This window comes from Mustela erminea, chromosome 12, assembly GCF_009829155.1.
Source record: "Mustela erminea isolate mMusErm1 chromosome 12, mMusErm1.Pri, whole genome shotgun sequence".
In the NCBI taxonomy this organism is placed as follows: Eukaryota; Metazoa; Chordata; class Mammalia; order Carnivora; family Mustelidae; genus Mustela; species Mustela erminea.
The window spans coordinates 36,603,603-36,621,194 of record NC_045625.1 but is presented as its reverse complement, the minus strand read 5'-3'; the positions used below and the strand labels follow the sequence as shown (position 1 = coordinate 36,621,194).

The 17,592-nt window shown below is 48.7% G+C and overlaps 1 protein-coding gene across 3 annotated transcripts; it reads right to left on the bottom strand.

The window, feature by feature from the left end:
- Positions 1–12,018: 12,018 nt before the first annotated feature.
- CCL19 (C-C motif chemokine ligand 19) lies at positions 12,019–13,821 on the bottom strand. Of its 3 annotated transcripts, XM_032308601.1 has the most exons (5): positions 13,547–13,821; positions 13,278–13,346; positions 12,690–12,816; positions 12,381–12,474; positions 12,019–12,290 (listed from the first exon to the last, which is right to left on the bottom strand). In XM_032308601.1, exons 1-5 carry the CDS (start codon positions 13,605–13,607, stop codon positions 12,270–12,272), a joined length of 372 nt encoding a protein of 123 aa, XP_032164492.1. In that variant the 5' UTR covers positions 13,608–13,821; the 3' UTR covers positions 12,019–12,269. The 3 variants fall into 3 exon arrangements, with proteins under 3 accessions (XP_032164492.1, XP_032164491.1, XP_032164490.1); XM_032308600.1 differs by lacking the exon at positions 13,278–13,346 and having other exon boundaries at positions 12,019–12,287; positions 13,547–13,818; XM_032308599.1 differs by lacking the exon at positions 13,278–13,346 and having other exon boundaries at positions 13,547–13,817.
- Positions 13,822–17,592: the final 3,771 nt, after the last annotated feature.

Sequence of the window (17,592 nt, the reverse complement as noted above, 5' to 3'; positions counted from 1 at the left end):
GTTATATAGATTAAGCTCTTGCAAACTCCAAATTTCTTTTTTTTTTTTTTCCAAATTTCTTTCTTTCTTTCTTTCTTTTTTTTAAGATTTTATTTATTTATTTATTTGAAAGAGACACAGGGAGAGAGAGCATGAGTGAGGAGAAGGGCAGAGAGAGAAGCAGACTCCCCGTGGAGCTGGGAGCCCGATGCGGGACTCGATCTCCGGCCTCCGAGATCATGACCTGAGCTGAAGGCAGTTGTCCAACCAACTGAGCCACCCAGGAGACCCTCCAAATTTCTCTTTAATAGCTCTACCGCATCTCTTATCTGTGCTGTTCCAAACGGAAAACCCCTCTAGTAGCCAGCAAAACAGAAAATTGTCTCTCTAGTCAATAAGCCCTATTAGACCTAGAAGCGGCTCAGCCTCCTTTTACATCACTCAGAATACTACCCTGTTCCCCCGGTGGCTTTTCAACCCAATTCTTCCAAACAAATACTCCTCTTTAGGAGAAAAAATTACATCCATGTGTGTTTGTGTGTCTGTGTTTCTGTGACATGTGCATGAATCATGTGTGTCTGATATGCCCTTGTGTCCGTCCATATTGTGATTTTAAGATTAAATGTTTACGGTGTGTCCTTTGGTGTATATGAGTGATGGACTGTGTATGCGTACATGGATAGGACATATGTGAGTGGGTGAGGGTGTCGGCACTTGTTTGTGTGTGTGTGTGTGTATTCTGGTTGCTGTTCAGTCCATCCCTTTGTGATTCCCAATCTCACAGCGCCTGCAGGCAGCTCCTATTGCACAGGGAAAGGGGATAGGAGGCTTCCGGCTTGGGCTCTCAACCTCACGGGGCCTGTAGAGGGCGTCCAGGGTATGCAGAAAATGAGAATGTGTGGCTCCTAGCTTGTGGAGTGGGGGCTTTGGCCTGAGGAGGCTGGGCTGTCTTGTTCCAGAAAGGAGCTGGAAATGAACAAGAAACCAAATGACTCAGTCCCCAAAAGTCCCTGATCGTGGGAAGGGGTCTGCTTCACATCCCATCCTTTTCTAAACCTTCTTCCATATTCAGAGGCTCCTGGCCCAGCCAGAAGGGCAGAGCTTGGCCCTTTGGTCTCAGGGTGTGGGTAGAACATTGCGCAGGACTTCCAGAGATGACAGGACATCAGGATGGGGAGAAGTGTTGAGCAATAGTACACCCCCCTTTCCTGCTTTCTGCCCTCTGGAGCTTGAAATAACACCACTGCCAGGATTTTCTAACATCCCCTCTCCTTCGTTTCCTGCAATTCGGGCTACTCCAGGCCCCAAGGTTCCTTGCTGGGAGAAGTGCAAGAAACAAGGATCCCTGAACCCAAAATAGAAAGTGATACACGTAGCTGGAGATGAAGAATCTGTAAGGGCCTATTTAGCCAGAGCGATGCCATCCGGTTAAACAGTGATTTTGTTGTTTATGCAGTAAAACTTAATCTGACCCTGCCCCCAGTCAGGGACTTACTTAGAAGCAAGTTCCAGAATCCAGTCCCAGGTAACAAAGCCCAAATACAAGGGTGGGTCAGGCCAGGTGGAGGTATTCAGTCAGTGGGGGCACATACTGTCTCCCTAGTTACCAAGGAGTATGGGCCCCGCCTTTTTGGGTGTCTTTTGGGCGCCAATTCTGACCAAGGTGATAGGCTAGTTCAAATATCTACTATAGGGTAAATTGCAATTCAATTGGTCACTTATGTGTGACCTAGCAGGACTGTGCAGCTTTCCCTCTCTGTTACAATCTCATTGGCCACCTGTGCATGGCCAGGCCCAACCACATGGCCTTTGCCCTTAAAAGCTAGTCTATAAGGCAGGGAGAGGTCGCCTCTTTGTAAGAGACGGCCCTGACCAGTTGGTTTGATTCTCGATGCTTGGCACGAAATAAAGCTTTGCTTGACCTTTGCTTTGTATCAGTCTCGCTCCTTTAATCACGGACCCATTATGGGGGACCTTTCAAACCCTTGAAGGTCAGAGAGGAGGCTACATGGAGGAAGGACCTCTGCAGAGCCTCGAGGGTGGGTGAGGCAGGAGGGAGGACATTCCAAGTAGAATGAACAGTAAGCACAGAGGCTCAGAGGAGGGAGAGGGGTTTGGGATTAATCCCAGTGTGGGCAAGGAAGGGGAAGAACAAGTGGTGAGAGGCTCTATGTGTGTGGGTAATACCTGGGGTACTTGGGGCACTTCCTCTTGGTGATGCCATGCCTAGTGGTCAAAGTTAATGGATGACCCTTGTGACCTTGATCAGGCAGGACCACTAGGGACTAGTATCCCTTGGGTGTGAAGGTTTGAGTCTCTTTGCAGTCACAGAATGTCAGCTGACTGAAGCGCCAGTTGGAGGTAGAGGCAATGAGTCACAAGGGAAGTGTGGTGAACATAATTCTAAAATTCCTGCCCCCTGGTGTGTATGCCTGTATCTTCTTGATCTGGGATCACCTTGACCTCTTGACCTGTAAATATGACGGAATATCCTTTATGGGATTAGGTTATGATAAATGACAAAATGGAGGGATTTTGCAGATGTGATTAAAGTCCCTGATCAGGGCGCCTGGGTGGCTCAGTAGGTTAAGCCGCTGCCTTCGGCTCAGGTCGTGATCTCAGGGTCCTGGGATTGAGTCCCTCATCAGGCTCTCTGCTCAGCAGGGAGCCTGCTTCCCTCTCTCTCTCTGCCTGCCTCTCTGTCTACTTGTGATCTCTCTCTGTCAAATAAATAAACAAAATTAAAAAAAAATTAATAAAGTCCCTGATCAGTTGACTTTGAGTTAATCAAAAGAGAGGTTACCTTGGATGGGCCTGACCTAATCAGGTAGGTCCTTTAAAAAAGTGTCTAGAGATTAGAAATAAGCAGTAGCCTTAAATTTTTTTTTTTAAGATTTTATTTATTTATTTGACAGAAATCACAAGCAGGCAGAGAGGCAGACAGAGGAGGTGGGGGAAGAAGGCTCTGTGCTGAGCAGAGAGCCCGATGTGGGGCTCAATCTCACAACCCTGAGATCATGTCCTGAGCCGAAGGCAGAGGCTTAACCCACTGAGCCACTCAGGCGCCCCTAAATTTTTTTTTTTAAAAAGGGGGTGCCTTGGGGCACCAGAATGGCTAGTTGGTTAAGCACCTGACTCTTGATTTTGGCTCAGGTCATGATTTCAGTGCTGTGAGATTGAGCCCTGCAGCCAGGCTCCATGCTGGGTGTGAAACCTTCTTAGGATTCTCCCTCAGCACATACACCGCTGTCCCCCTCTCCCCGACTCATGTGTTCAATCTCTCTCTCTGTCTCTCTCTTAAAAAAAGGGGAATGTGTCTGGCTGACTCATTTGGTAGAGCATGTGACCCTTGATCTTGGGGTCATGAGTTCAAGCCCCATGTGTGGCATAGGGTTTACTTAGAAAAAAGAAAGAAAGGAAGAAAAAAAGAGAAATAAGCAGCAGCAGATGCTGTCATGTTGGTTGTGAAGAAGCAAACTGCCATGTTGTAGAAGGGGCCATGTGGCGGGCAGCTACAGGAACTCAGGACCTCAGTCCTACAAGCACAGCTGCCAATACCCCATGAGTTTGAAAGACGAATCTGAATCTGAAATGCAACTGCAGCCCGGACTGAGTCTAAGTTCAGTCTGGTGAGACCCTGAGCAGAGAGGACCCAGTCAGCATGTCCCTGGACTCTTGACCCATAGAAACTGTGAAATAGTAAATCTGGATTTTTTGAAGCTGCTAAGTTTGTGGTGATTTGTTACATAGCAATAGAAAATGAGTATGAGAAGGAGGAAGACAATAAATGTTAGTTAAGCCCCAGGGGTAGTTTCATAACAACAGACTATAGCTTTTTTTTTTTTTCTTTTTTAAAAGATTATTTATTTATTTATTTGACAGACAGAGATCACAAGTAGGCAGAGAGAAAGGCAGAGAGAGAGGAGGAAGCAGGCTCCCTGCCGCGCAGAGGGCCCGATGCCAGGCTCGATCCCAGGACTCTGGGATCATGACCTGAGCCAAAGGCAGAGGCTCTAACCCACTGAGCCACCCAAGCACCCCCAGACTATAGCTTTTAACCCTGTTTTCCTCCTAGCTTTGAAATGCCCTTCTTTCTTTAACTGACTCCCCTTTTCTTTCATCCTCCTTTATTCCATTCTTTTTTTTTTTTTTTTAAGATTTTATTTATTTAACAGAGAGAGATCACAAGTAGGCAGAGAGACCGGCAGAGAGAGAGGAGGAAGCAGGCTCCCTGCTGAGCAAAGAGCCCGATGTGGGGCTTGATCCCAGGAACCTGGGATCATGACCTGAGCTGAAGGCAGAGGCTTTAACCCACTGAGCCACCCAGGTGCCCCTCTTTTTTTTTTTTTTTTAAGATTTTATTTATTTATTTGAAAAAATAGAGAGCATGATGGTGAGACCAGAGGGAGAGGGAGAAACAGACTCCCTGCCGAGCAGGAGTTGAGGAGGGGGCTGGCGCTTGGTCCCAGGACCCCGGGATCATGACCTGAGCCAGAAGCAGATGCTTAACCAACTGAATCACCCAGGTGCCCCTATTCCATTCTTGAAGATAGATTTTTGTGCGGATATTATTACTACGCACCAAGACATTGATCTACTTCTCCTCCCAGCCATTGTTTCCTTCAAGTTAAGTATGGCTGGGGGCACCTGGGTGGCTTAGTTAAGCGTCTGCCTTCAGTTCAGGTCATGATCCCAGGGTCCTGGGATCCAGCCCTACATTGGGCTCCCTGCTCAGTGGAGAGTCTGCTTGTCCGTCTTTGTCTGCCCCTCCCCCTGCTCATGCTCTCTCACTCATGATCTCTCTCTCTCTCAAATAAATAAATAAAATCTTTTTAAAAAAATGTTAAGTGTGGTTGTATGACACACTTTGGCCAATAAAATGTGTATAGAAATGGCATGTATCATTTGTGGATAGACGTGTTTAAACAAGAGATGCCCATCTTTCCTGGCTGCAATGATGTTGGAAATATGTGTTGAGATGAAGGAGCATTCCAGAAGATCAAGGCAGCCTAGAATGTTGAGCCGCCACATGGAAAACAGATGTGCTAAAGACCCGCCTAGACCCAAAGCGGGCTTGGAATGCATGGGGATAGAGTTTTGTTGTGTTAAGGCACTCAGATTTGGTGTCATCTGTTATTGCAACATAACCTAGCCTATCCTGACCAATCAGGTGTGTCGTTGGTGGTTACCAGGCATTGTGCAACAGAGATGGGATTATAACAAACTAGAAGAAGAATGGATGTCACCCTGAGATCTTGGATTTAGAATTGGATTTTGCTGTGGGCCGAATTGTTTCTGTGTGACCGTATCTGGAAATAAGATCTTTAGGAAGTAATTTAAAGTAAATGAGGTCATAAAGGTAGGGCCCTAATCTGCTAGGACTGTGGCCTTATAAGAAAAGAAAGAGAGGTGTGCCTGGGTGGTTCAGTGGGTTAAGGCCTCTGCCTTCGGCTCAGGTCATGATCCTGGGGTCCTGGGATCAAGCCCCACATCGAGCCTCACATCGGGCTCTCTGCTTAGCGGGGAGCCTGCTTCCTCCTCTCTCTCTGTCTGCCTGCCTCTCTGCCTACTTGTGATCTCTCTCTGTGAAATAAATAAATATAATGTTAAAAAAAAAAAGAGAGAGAGAGAGAGAGATCTTTTTCTCTCTGTTGTGGGACAGAGTAAGGCAGCGGCCATCTGCAAGACAGGTAGGGAGCTCTCACCAGAAACTGACCATACTGGCACCTTGATCTTGGACTTGTAATCTGCAGAACTGTGAAAAAATAAATGTCTGTTGTTTAAGCCACCCAGACTATGATATTTCATTTTGGCAGCCCAAGCTGACTAAGACAGATGTGGTAATTGCTAAAACTCTGAAGTCTCTCTTTGAGGAGGAGTGAAGTTTTTTGGTTGTATAAGCAAAAGTGATTACTATATTAGGTGATACCCTTAAATTTTTAAGAGGCCTAGGGTTTGAGACAAAGGGTGTATTTTGATGTTGGCTAGCCAGAGGGTAGGCTATAGAGGTATTTATTATTGTTTTCACTGCCCACATCCTTAACCCTTTTCGGTATTTGAGGAATTTCCTATTATATTAGTCTTAGTTCCCAAGAGTTATCTTCCATCATAAAATGCCCCACGGTCACATACTAATTCCTGCCTCCCTTTGCTGTTTGACCTTGGACGTATGACTTGGACTTAGCCCATCAGAAGCACCTTCCAAGGATTGTGAGTAGGAAGTTAGCAGTGATGCAAAGTAGCAGGATTAGTAGAGAGTCTATATTGATGGTGACAGGAGTGGTGGCAGAAGTGATGTGTGTTTTCCAGGAGCACGGGAGCTGTGATCCCAGAGGTAGAATCTGGCAAGCTGATCACCTAACATTTTCGGGGTTTGGAGCAATGGTACAAATGAAGGGCAGCATACCATGGATCTAAATATTTAAAAGTTACAGGGCGCCTGGGTGGCTCAGCCAGTTAGGCGGTTAAACATCTGCCTTTGGCTCAGCTCATGATCTCGGGGTTTTGGAATCGAGCCTAGGGTTGGCTCCCTCCTTGGCAGGGATTCGCTTCTCCCTCTGTCTGTACCCCTTCTCCCGACTTGTGCTCTCTGTCTCTCTCTCAAATAAATAAATAAAATCTTACAGACTGAGCCACCCAGAAGTCCCAGAAAATAAAATCTTAAAAATATTATTTAGAAGCTATAAATCGAGCTAACACGTTGTCAGATAAAAATGTCTCTCTCTTACTGCCTTGAAAAATATGCCTTTAGAGCAATTCAAAGGCAAGTTTCAAATTTAGAATTCTTGGACTCCTTGGAGTTCTATGATGGAATGAGGTGGTAAGAGGAGAGCCAAGCTCTCGCGCTCTACTTGTCCCCTTCTCTTTCACCAGCTCCTCTTCTAGCCTCAGTTTCATCATGAACCATGAAAGGCCTCCTGTGCCTGGTGTAGACACTCTGGCCCCATACATACATTTCCCTGGAAATATCTACCTCTTGGCAACCCTCTGGTTGCTGGGAGTGACACAGTCCATTCTAGGAAGGATGACTCTCAGGAAGAAGCTTGCACGGACTCTGGAAGCTGCTTGGGGCTGCTTAGGCAGGGAGTTCTCTAGTTCCTGAAATGTGCTCTAGAAGGAGAAGACAAGCTCCAGGTGGATATGTCCCCTTAGCCCTGTGTACTCTTTGCTTTGTGCCCAGATATATGACTGGCGAAGAGCCGGAGCAGAGCCCTCTGAAACGTGAGACGCAGGGCAGGGGCTCCAGCTGTCTGGACATGAGGGTGGTGTTGGCATTTGGCATCCCTTCTAGGGATGCTGTCTGAAAGGCTGTCTGGCCTGGCCTGGCTCTATACAAGATTTGCAAGCTGTTCCAGCTGCTCGGGCTCTCTTGCTCTTCCATTCTCTCCAATTTCTCAGGGTCTTTTCTACAAATTACTTTTCTGCTTAAATCAGCTAACAAGGGGCGCTTGGGTGGCTCAGTCAGTTAAGAGTATGCCTTTGGCTCAGGTCATGATCCCAGGGTCATGGGATCGAGTCCCACATTGGGCTCCCTGCCCCATGGGGAGCCTGCTTCTCCCTCTTCCTCTGCCTACTGCTCTGCCTGCTTGTATTCTCTGTCAAATAAATAAATAAAATCTTAAAACAAATAAAAGAAAAAAATTAGCTAATGAGGTTTAGTAGCTTGCAACTAAGAATCCTTGTTAATACATTTGTCTATTCACTTTTTTGTGTGTGGGGGCAGGTAGTGTAACCTTCATTAGAGGCTTTCATTCAGCTTCATGAAGCCCGAAACCATATCTGTCTTGTTCACGATGGTATCACGAGCTCTGAGAACAGTGCCTGGTAGGAATAAATGTTCTGGGTTCCAGTAATGTGGTATTCCTTTGGACACAAGGATTTGCCAGGGTCAGGACCGTAGATCATGGCAGCCCTGAGACTACTGGGGGCCCTACACTAACAGATACTCTGACACCTAGGGCTGCCGTGCTGAGGTGCCAAGGGGCGCCATTTACATGGACTACAGGGAACATGGTGTCCTCGGAGTTATACAATGTTGATGTCTTGCCTGGAAGGCATGGTGTTCCTGATTGTCTTTCTACGTGGCCCACTCTCAGGGGTCACTGAGGAAGTCCTCTGACCAGAGAAGCGCCGGCTTGTTCTTACAGAGGGGTTCTTGAGGAAATTCCCCACTTGGGAGTCCTGCTCCTTTGTGAGACTGTTATTTCCAAGATTTTTCTGGCTGTTTCTGAGTTTCCCGGAGGCCAGAAAAGGGGAGCCTGGGGGTGGGGCCTTACCGAGAAATCGAACATGAGCTGATGAAAACATGATCAAAACCGTATGGGGCTGGCTCTTACCAAACATTTACCCATGCAACAGAGAGCCCCAGCTCTTAAGAACTGGATGTGCTCCAGGTAGGAGTTGGGCGGGGCATCGTGGGAAAGGGCCATTTTCAGTTACATTTTTTGTTAATTAAATGAGTTCTGGGGCTTGTTCTGGGCCAGCCCCTGAACAGAGCAATGTTGGCAATGGAGACGAATAGGTTCAATCCAGTTCTCTGGGAAGCCTATCCAGAGACAGGGCAGGGAGCTTTTTGTCTATCATGTAGATGGGAGCTGGGAGTTCTCTGAGCAGGAATGTCAGGTCCCTTTAGGGAGGTGTTGGCTGCTGGGGTCTTGGGCTTTCAGGGTAGGGAGTTTTCCCTCTGCTGTTGGCCTTAAACTGGTAATAGGAGCCATGAGCCCTAGACAGGAAGGTGTCTACTCAGAGGCAGGCAGCAAGACCCCTATATTCTGGTGGGGGAGCTAGTCCACACTGTCCCTTGGAGACACAGACAGTATTGTCAGGCAAGCAGGAGGTTTCTGGCCTGCCAGAACTCAGGATAGCGACATAACACTTGTCATTAAATCATAGTAAAACAGGGAGCAGGTGTGATTAGATGAAATCACAGTGCTGAGAATGTTTGGGTGGTTGGGACAAGTCACAGGTGGCTGGGCTAAGCCCTCATGTATCTGGCAGGGAGATAAGAGGCTAGGACTCAGTGCCCAGGAGAGGTTAGTGGCTGGGGATGGGGAGGCATGGGCTGGGGAAGGGTTAGGGAGGGCTGCGTGCCTGCTCTCTGTGGTACTCTGGTGTCTACGCCCTTAGACTTTCTTGAAATTCTTTATTCCTCAGTCCTCCAGGGTCTGGCCAGACACTGTTCAATTCAAGCTCCTTCACTAGCTCCTGAATTCTTTTCTCTTTTGCTGAGTCTCAGCTCTTTCTTTGTTCCCAGAGGGTGGCCCCTGGGGCCCCAAGAAGTAGGGACATTTCTGAATGTGCATGACTTTGAGGGAGCCTGTGTGAATGCTAGGGGTTTAGCCTGAGACCCAAAGATTCATGAGTCAAACGTTTGGAGAAATTAAGCACCTCTGCCCATACACCTGACTGATGGGGAACTGAGGTTTTAGAGATGGGAGTTAAGGAAGAGACTTGACTGGAGTGGCACAAGGAAGCACTGAAGCAGAACGGTGGGCTGGGCACTGAGCTCAGGACTTGTTCGTGTCCCTCCCTTCAGTGGCAGTGGGAGGGAGGGAGTGTCCAGGACCTCCGTCGTAGCAGCATCTTCCTCAGGTCTCCTGCCCTCACCTCTACTCTATCTGGGATTTTCCCCCAAGAGTCCAAAGGGGAGGCTTTATGTCTTCCTCTGTGGCAGGCTGACTTCTGCTTGGCTTCCCTGGGAACTGAGAAGGATTTGAAGCAATGTGCTCCCCTCACACCTGTGTTTGTCCTTTGCTTGCTGGAGTACAGGGCACGGGGTCCAGAAGGTGTCTGTATGTAGCTGGGACCCCTGGAGCTCCACGTTTGACTGCCTTCAGGGATGGATCAATGGATGAATGAGTACATGGGTAGAGGAGGGGAGGGATGGACAGCCGTCTAATGGGTACAGAGATGGCTCAATGGATGGACTCATGGGGGCATGAGTTGGACAGCTAATTTCCTCCAGGCAGCAAAACCACACTTCCCAGCTACAGCAGTTGTTCTTGCAAACTATCCTCATCCCACCTGTAAGGGCCAATTTGGCCAGAGGGATTCCATCTTGGGTTAAACAGTGATTTTGTTGTTTATGCAGTAAAACTTAAACTGACCCTGCCCCCCACTCCCCCCAACCAGGGACTTACTTAAAAGCAAGCCCGGGAAACCAGTCCCAGGTAACAAAGCCCAAATACAAGGGTGGGTCAGACCAGGTGGAGGTATCCAGTCAGTGGGGGCGCATACTGTCTCCCTAGCTACCAAGGAGTGTGGGTCCTGCCTTTTGGGTGCCAATTCTTACCAAGGTGATAGGCTAGTTCAAATATCTACTATAAGGTAAATTGTAATTCAATTGGCCACCCGTATGTGACCTAGCATGACTATGTAGCTTTCTCTGTGTGTTACAGTTTCATTGGCCACCTGTGCATGGCCAGGCCCAACCACATGGCCTTTGCCCTTAAAAGATAGTCTGTAAAGCAGAGAGGAGTTGCCCTCTCTGTAAGAGGCGGAGCCCCGGCCGGTTGGTTTGATTCTTGATGCTTCGTGTGGAATAAAGCTTTGCTTGGCCTTCGCTTTATATCAGTCTCTCTCCTTTAATCACGGACCCATTAGTGGGGGACCTTTCACCACCCACTCCTGTGACTCTAAGAGATGGGATATCTGAGATCTTGAATACCTTCCTTCTGGGAGGGGGTGGGGAGAAGCTGCTGTGTACTCAGCTCAGTGAGGAGGGGCTGGCACAAACCCCTCACCACTGTTCCCCTTCCTAGGCTGCTCAGGCCTGATTTTGTTACCAGATGAGGTATGTCTACTTTAAGGATGACCCCCTTCCCAGGAAACGATGCCCAGTCTTCTGTCATGGCTGTCATCCAACCCCAGTGCCACAGCCTGACTGCCCTCAGTGGGACAGGCCCTTAGAGACCCAAGTTGGAGAGCAGCAGCTTCCCCAGAGACTTCCTGGGCATGAGGAGGTCACTCCTTCCAGAGAAGCCCTTCAGTATGCTCCAAGAATCACAGTGCTTTCATGTCCCCAAGAGGAGACTCCTGCTCTGTAACTCCCTGGTCTTGGTGTTGCCTCCGTCCTGGAGGTTGCAGGGCTGGTGGGGAAGTTCCTCCTTGCTCAGTCTCCCTGGCTTCCTGGTTGCTCCTTCTTCCACCCTCTAAGCCCTCTTCCACTCTGACTTCTGGCTCCCAGGTTTCTCTGTCATTATCCCTCAGAAATGTGACGCCAGGATTGCTCAGACGGGGCTAGACCTGGCCCAGCCTGAGGAGAGAGGAAGGCTATCCTGAAGGTCAGATTCTGTGTGGACAGATGGGCCCACAAAGCTGGCTGTTGAGCTTTTCCTCACATATGTATTCATTTTCTAGATAAATATTTATTGAGTGACTACCTTTTGCCAGGCAGTGACACCACCACCAGGGAGACAGTGGAAACCAAAAGAGACATGAGATCTCTTGAGGAAGGCTGACAAACTATCAGTTAGAAAGAACTCAATGAGATGGTGCTGCCAGGGGAGGGGGCGAGGGCCCTGGGAGCTTGGGAGGAACGGGGGCTACTTAATCTAGCCTGGAGTCAGGGGAAGCTTCCTGGGTTAAGAGTCATTAAGCCCCAGAAGGAAAGGCAGGTGAGCTGCTGAGAGAGAAGTGTTCCAGACAGGGAAAGGCGGGGGTGTGGGGGAATATGGATGGGGACTCTCCTTGCCCTTGGCCAGGAAAGCTGGTTCCTGACATCTCCCCTCCCGCTGGTGACACCTGATCCCTGAGACACCTGGATACTTTGTTTTGGAGAAGAAAGACTGGGAGGCATAAAAGAGTTGGCTCAATTAGAGAAAAGACACAGGTTTGGTGTTGCTGAACCGTGGAGAGTTAGAGGGCTGTTAGTAGACCAGGTGGGGCTCTGATCGTGGGAACTCATCCCCAGAACGCTGGGTGTGAAGTAGGGGTCCATGAGGAGGTTGCTCAGGTTGCAGAGGGAACGTGAGATTCTGCTGTTGCATCTCCCCCTTTCCCATTCTGGTCCTCTCAGACAGACAACAAACAGCAGACAGGTCCGTGGGTACCAGCTGGGCTTTATTGGAAGCATTGCGGTCTGGGTGTGGAGGAGAAGATGCGCTCCTGCCACACTCACCCCTGCTCACACTCACACTCCCATTGACACTCCAGGTCCTGAACCTGCTGGGTCAGGTCTGGTGCAGAGCTGCTGGAAGCCTTGTCCTCCCTTCTGATCCTTGGTTCCTCAAGACTGCAGTGAATCACATTCCTTCACTCAGACACAGGGTTCTCTCTGGGGCTGTCAGGGGCTAACTGCCGTGGCGCTTCTTCTAGGGCAGGAAGGAAAGGCAGGGTCATGAGCTGGGGTTTTGAGCAGGGGCTCTGAGGGAAGAGGCAGGGCTGGGGAGGGCTGGGCTTGCCTTTGCAGAGTTCTTCTGCAGTCTCCGGATGATGCGGTCCACCCAGGGCTGGTCTGGGGGAGCACAGAGCTGGTGACCCCTCAGTGTGGTGAACCTGGAGTCATAGGTCAGAGGTCAGAGAGGCTGGGGCCCAGGAACCCAGCTTCCTGGCAGGCCCTGGCAGAGGCTGGGGACCACATATGGGAACCTGTTTCAGGGGCTTCCTTGAAGAGATTGGGCTTGGCAAGGAGAAGACAGATAAGAAGGTGGGGGCATAACCAGTGACTGATGGGGGGGATGAGGCTAGACGAGCTCCTCCCCACAACTCACACAACAGCAGGCACTCTGCAGCCATCCTTGATGAGGAGGTAGCGAAAGGCTCTGATGATATTCCCTGGGATGGGGCGCTGAGTTACAGACAGGCAGCAGTCTTCCGCATCGTTGGCACCACCCAGAGCTGGGGTGGGAAGAGGGGAGTGTCAGGACACAGGGACCCTGAGGAGGGGAGGCCAGAGCCCTACAGGGATGAAGGACACACGCATGCATGTGCCTGCGCATGTGTGTGTGTGTGTGTGTGTCGTGGAGGGGGGCAGTTAAATCTGTTATTTAGCTGACATATACCCATATGGCCCTAATTGTTGCTAAAAATACTGGAGTACTTCTGAGCTATTTGGTAAACCACCACTGCCCTGAGCCCCACAAATGCCTTCCCGCTGCCCTGATCACCCCAAGCTCTCTCCCAGGATCTCTCAACTGCCACATAAATGCAGAGTTGATGCTGCTCACAGCATGGGGCTGGGGTGTGAGGGGTAGGGGTAGTAGGAGACCGAGATTAGAGGACTTATGAATTGTAAAATATTTGGATTATTAGCCCTGTCTCAGCATCTCCCATCCTCCCCACCGTAAACAAATGCGTACTGTTCTCTCCAGTCTGGGAAACAGAGGCAGCAGGAAACAGGCTCCTGAGGGAGGGGTAGCCACAGACCCCTGGGATACAGACACCAAGAGACAGACATTGGCATTCAGGGTCCCAGGTATACCCACACTCACAGGTACACACACAGGGCTCAGGGCACCCCCAGGTTGACCCAAATGTGCAGACCTAACTCAGTGTCCCTCATGGCCAGCACCCTGAGATTTAGACGCCCCCTCCCCTACGCCCACCACAAGCCTTCCCTCAGCCTTACCAGGGGAGGTGCAGAGAGCCAGCAGGCTGAGGGTCAGTAGTGTTCCAGCTCGGAATGCCATGGAGGGCGGACAGAGGCAGAGAGACAGTGAGCTGAGCGTGAGCACGGGTGAATCCCTGGGGGTGTGCTGGAGTCTTGCGAGGCTGACACTTGGCTGGCAGTGGGAGGGAGCAGTGGGAAGCGCCCAGGCGTCCTTGTGGGGTGTGAGGGGCTCTGGGAATGTGTGTGAACGCCTGTGTGAGGCTGCAACTGCCTCTTATTTATGGCTCAAAGCTTTCACTTTCCCCGCTCAGAAATTCCCCTCCACGTCCATTCCATGGATTCCCCTCCCCCCATTTTCTGAGGGAAACTGCCCCTGCCCCCCCTTCCTCCCTCAATAGTTTACTGCTTTTCTGCTTTTTTTGGCTTCATCTCTGAGAATCTAAGCAGTTGGCAATCTAGCCAAGAGAAGGGACCTTGTCCCCTCAGCCAAAGATAGGGTGTCTGCACTATCACCTTCTAGGTGGTATTTGCGTCATTAACCGTAGAGCTGGCTTTCAGAGGTGATGTTCGGGACTGGGGGGTCAGAGTGAGGACTTGCATCTGCTTCGCTAAGTTTATGCCTCATTCTCAGTCTTGTCTATGTGGTTCTTCTCTTCTCTGTGGTGTGGGTGGTGGGGAGGACGGGTCTCTGGTCTTCTCAGAGCAATCGTGAAGCCTGAGGTACCCTCTCAGCGCTGCCCATCTGTTATCTGGGAACCAGTCCCTTACTTGGGATAAGCAGAGGTGAAAGGGAATGTCCCTTGGGAAGAGGCCCGGCACCCATCCCACATCTCAGGCCTCTGGGATTCAGTCTCTTGGCTCAGCCAGCACTGCCCTGTTCTCTATTTGCCATGTTCATATGTCTAACACCTGGGTCAGAAGAACAGCTGGAGGGAGGCTGGCCTAGAATAGCTCCCTTCATCTTTCCCCTGCTCTCAATCCTGGGAACCAAGAGGGGATTTTTAAGGAGAGGGGCTGGTCAGCTTATACTCAGACAATCCCCAAATTTCAAGGAATCGACAGATGGAGGAGGGGACAACTGATTTCCCATCCTTATGAGAAAGACCAGGACTCAAAAGGGAAATTAATATGTGGAACACCCGTTCAACAAACCCGCCCAAGCTCTGGATCCTCTTTTGGATGGGGTGGTGTTGCTCACATCTTTTACCTTTCTTTATCTATTTCATCTCTTATCTTTCTTTCCATTCATTAATAATAATAATAATAATAGTAATATTATTGTTATTTCATATTGTTTACTCTGTACTAGGCTCTGTATCAAGAATGCCACTTTACTAACTTTCCCAACAAAACTATGAAGTCATTTATTTTTATTTATTTATTTGTGAGAAAGAGCGAGTGTTCAAGTGCACGCTTGCGCAAGAGTGGGGGAGGGGCACAGGGGGAAGCAGACTCCCTGCTGAGGAGGGAGCCCAGTGTGAGACTCAATCCCAGGACCCTGGGACCCTGGGACCTGACCTGAGCCGAAGGCAGACTCTTTTTTTAAATTTATTTACTTGACAGAGATCATACGTAGGCAAAGAGGCAGGCAGAGAGAGAGGAAGAGGCAGGCTCTCTGGTAGGATGTGGGGCTCCATCCCAGGACCCTGAAATCATGACCTGAGCCAAAGGCAGAGGCTTTAACTCACTGAGCCACCCAGGGGCCCCTGAAGGCAGACTCTTAACTGATTGACCCACCCAAGTGCCTGTAATTTTTATCATTAACATTATTGTTTCTATTTTATGCATAAAGAGCATGAGGTTCAGAGCACAAGACCATACGCTGAGTGAGCGTCTTATACCTAGGTGTCTTTCACTCTAAGGTTTGCACTCTTTGCCGCTATCCCAGGCTGCCTGTCTGCCAAATGTCCATTGATCCCAGAACAGTACAGATGAGTGAAACTCTACAGATAGAATGCCTTGCTTAGGATTCCAATTCCACCACTTGTTTACTGTGTCACCCTGTGCAAGTTATCCAGTTCCTGTGTCTTACTGCCCTTATCTATAAAGTAGGAATGGTATAAGAACTACTTCTTAGGATTAAGTGAGGTAATCCGAGCAAAGCCCTTAGTTCAGAGGTTGGCATGTAATAAATACCTATCAATGTTGACTAGTGTTATTGTTCTATCCTTTCATTCAGGTATATGTCAGTTCATCTATCTATCCATTTTTCATTGACCTATGCATCCTCCTGCCTCTGGTGGTTCTGATTATTCCCCACTGTCCCACCCTCATTCACCCTCCCACTCATCCCTCCCCTGCTCTGTTCTCTGGAAGACTGACCTCTATAGACTGAATTACTCAGGATCCCTTGCCCTCCGGTTTCTATTTGAGTTTGGTCCACAAGAGCTGCAGCAGGAGATGTGTGGGTGATAGGAGAGAGATGTTAATTCCCCAGAGCCTTCATCTTGCTGTAGTCCTGGCAATGAATAATTTTCTGTCTGGTAGTTGTTCTCAGAGTGGTCTTCAGATAACAGAAGCAGCATCACCTGGGGGCTGTTAAGTTTATTGATATTGGTGGAACTGTATTAGCTCAGCACCTGGGAGTGGTGTTAATTGTCTGTTGGGCTGGTCACTGGAAGTGTAGACCCAACACTACACTTTGATCAATGAGGTTGAGATGTTAGAACCTCACTGACATATTGTACAACAGTGCTTCTTAAACTTTGATGCACATGTGATTCACATGGGAGTCTTGTTAAACTCTAGATTCTGATTCACTAGGTCTGAGATGAAAACCAAAATGTCACATTTCTAACAAACTTCTAAGTGATGCTGGTGTTGCTGGTCCTCAGACTATATACTTTAAGGAGCAAAGTAGAGGAAGGAGTGCAAAGTTTAGAGAGGTGGGAATGTTAGACTGTACCCGTGGTGTGCAACCACTAACTGTACACCTCTGAAGGCCCCAAAAGATAATTCCTTTTCCAAGGCAACAAGAAATGCATTAATGAGGGGAACAGTAGCTTCTTGGAAAAGCACTGTTGTGGCTTCCTTAATAGGCAAAAGATAGGGTTAGGGGATGCCTTCTTGGGACTGGGCAATCTTATTTCAAGGGGAATAATGGAATCCATAAGTGGAAGAGGTCAGATATTGGCACATGACCATGAGCAATAAGGTAAATGAGATTACTATATAAACTGTAGGGACAAGTGGTAATTTATGTGCTTTGCCCAGAGGGATCTGCGGTGCTAGCTAATTGATCATAGTGTTCCTAGTAATGAAATAGATGGACAGCTTACTGATGTGTTACTTGACCTGTTTAAGTGGAAACAGCTAGACCTGGTGGGAAGAAATTTGATCCAAATAGTATTGGGGATTTACAGTCTTTTACCCAGTTCCTCTACTTAAGTCATTTTGCCAGACTGAAAGCCCTTTAATCAGATGGGAGGTGGGAGGTGGGACGGATTGAGGCTCTTTCATAGGTGGATTCTATAAATCTTTCTCCCAGTTAGCAGTTCTCCTAGTACATCTCCAACAGCATCTGCATCACCTAAGAACTTGCCAGAAATGTAAATTATTGGGCTTTGGCCTAACTTCACTGGATCAGAAACTCTGCAACTGGTCCAGCAATCTGTACTTGAACAAGCCTTTCTTGTGATTCTGATGCATGCTAAAATTTGAGAATAACTAGTCCAAGGCTTCTCTTCAGAGAGATCTGTAGCCATTTGCTAGGGTGAATCTGAATGTGGAACAGGACATACTCAGAACTTTGGGACATTATTAGATACTGTCTGTCTTATGTTAATACTAATCTTGGGGACCCAAAATCCCACTGGGGTCCACCAGTCGGAGTGAGGCTTTATAGAGGTCAAGTGACAGATTTGCCACTGGGCCCTGGTCTAAAGTTCAGGCTCTAATTCCCTCAGTGACAATGTGTTCTAAGAGTGTTACCTATAGCAGATCATATAGTTGGAGGTGCAGAACAGCATTCCATTGTTAAATGGTCATTGAACATACGAGATCAGGCCTCAGAAGTTTCAGAATGTGCAAGTAAAAGCATGGGCAGGTGGCTCAGATGCCTATCT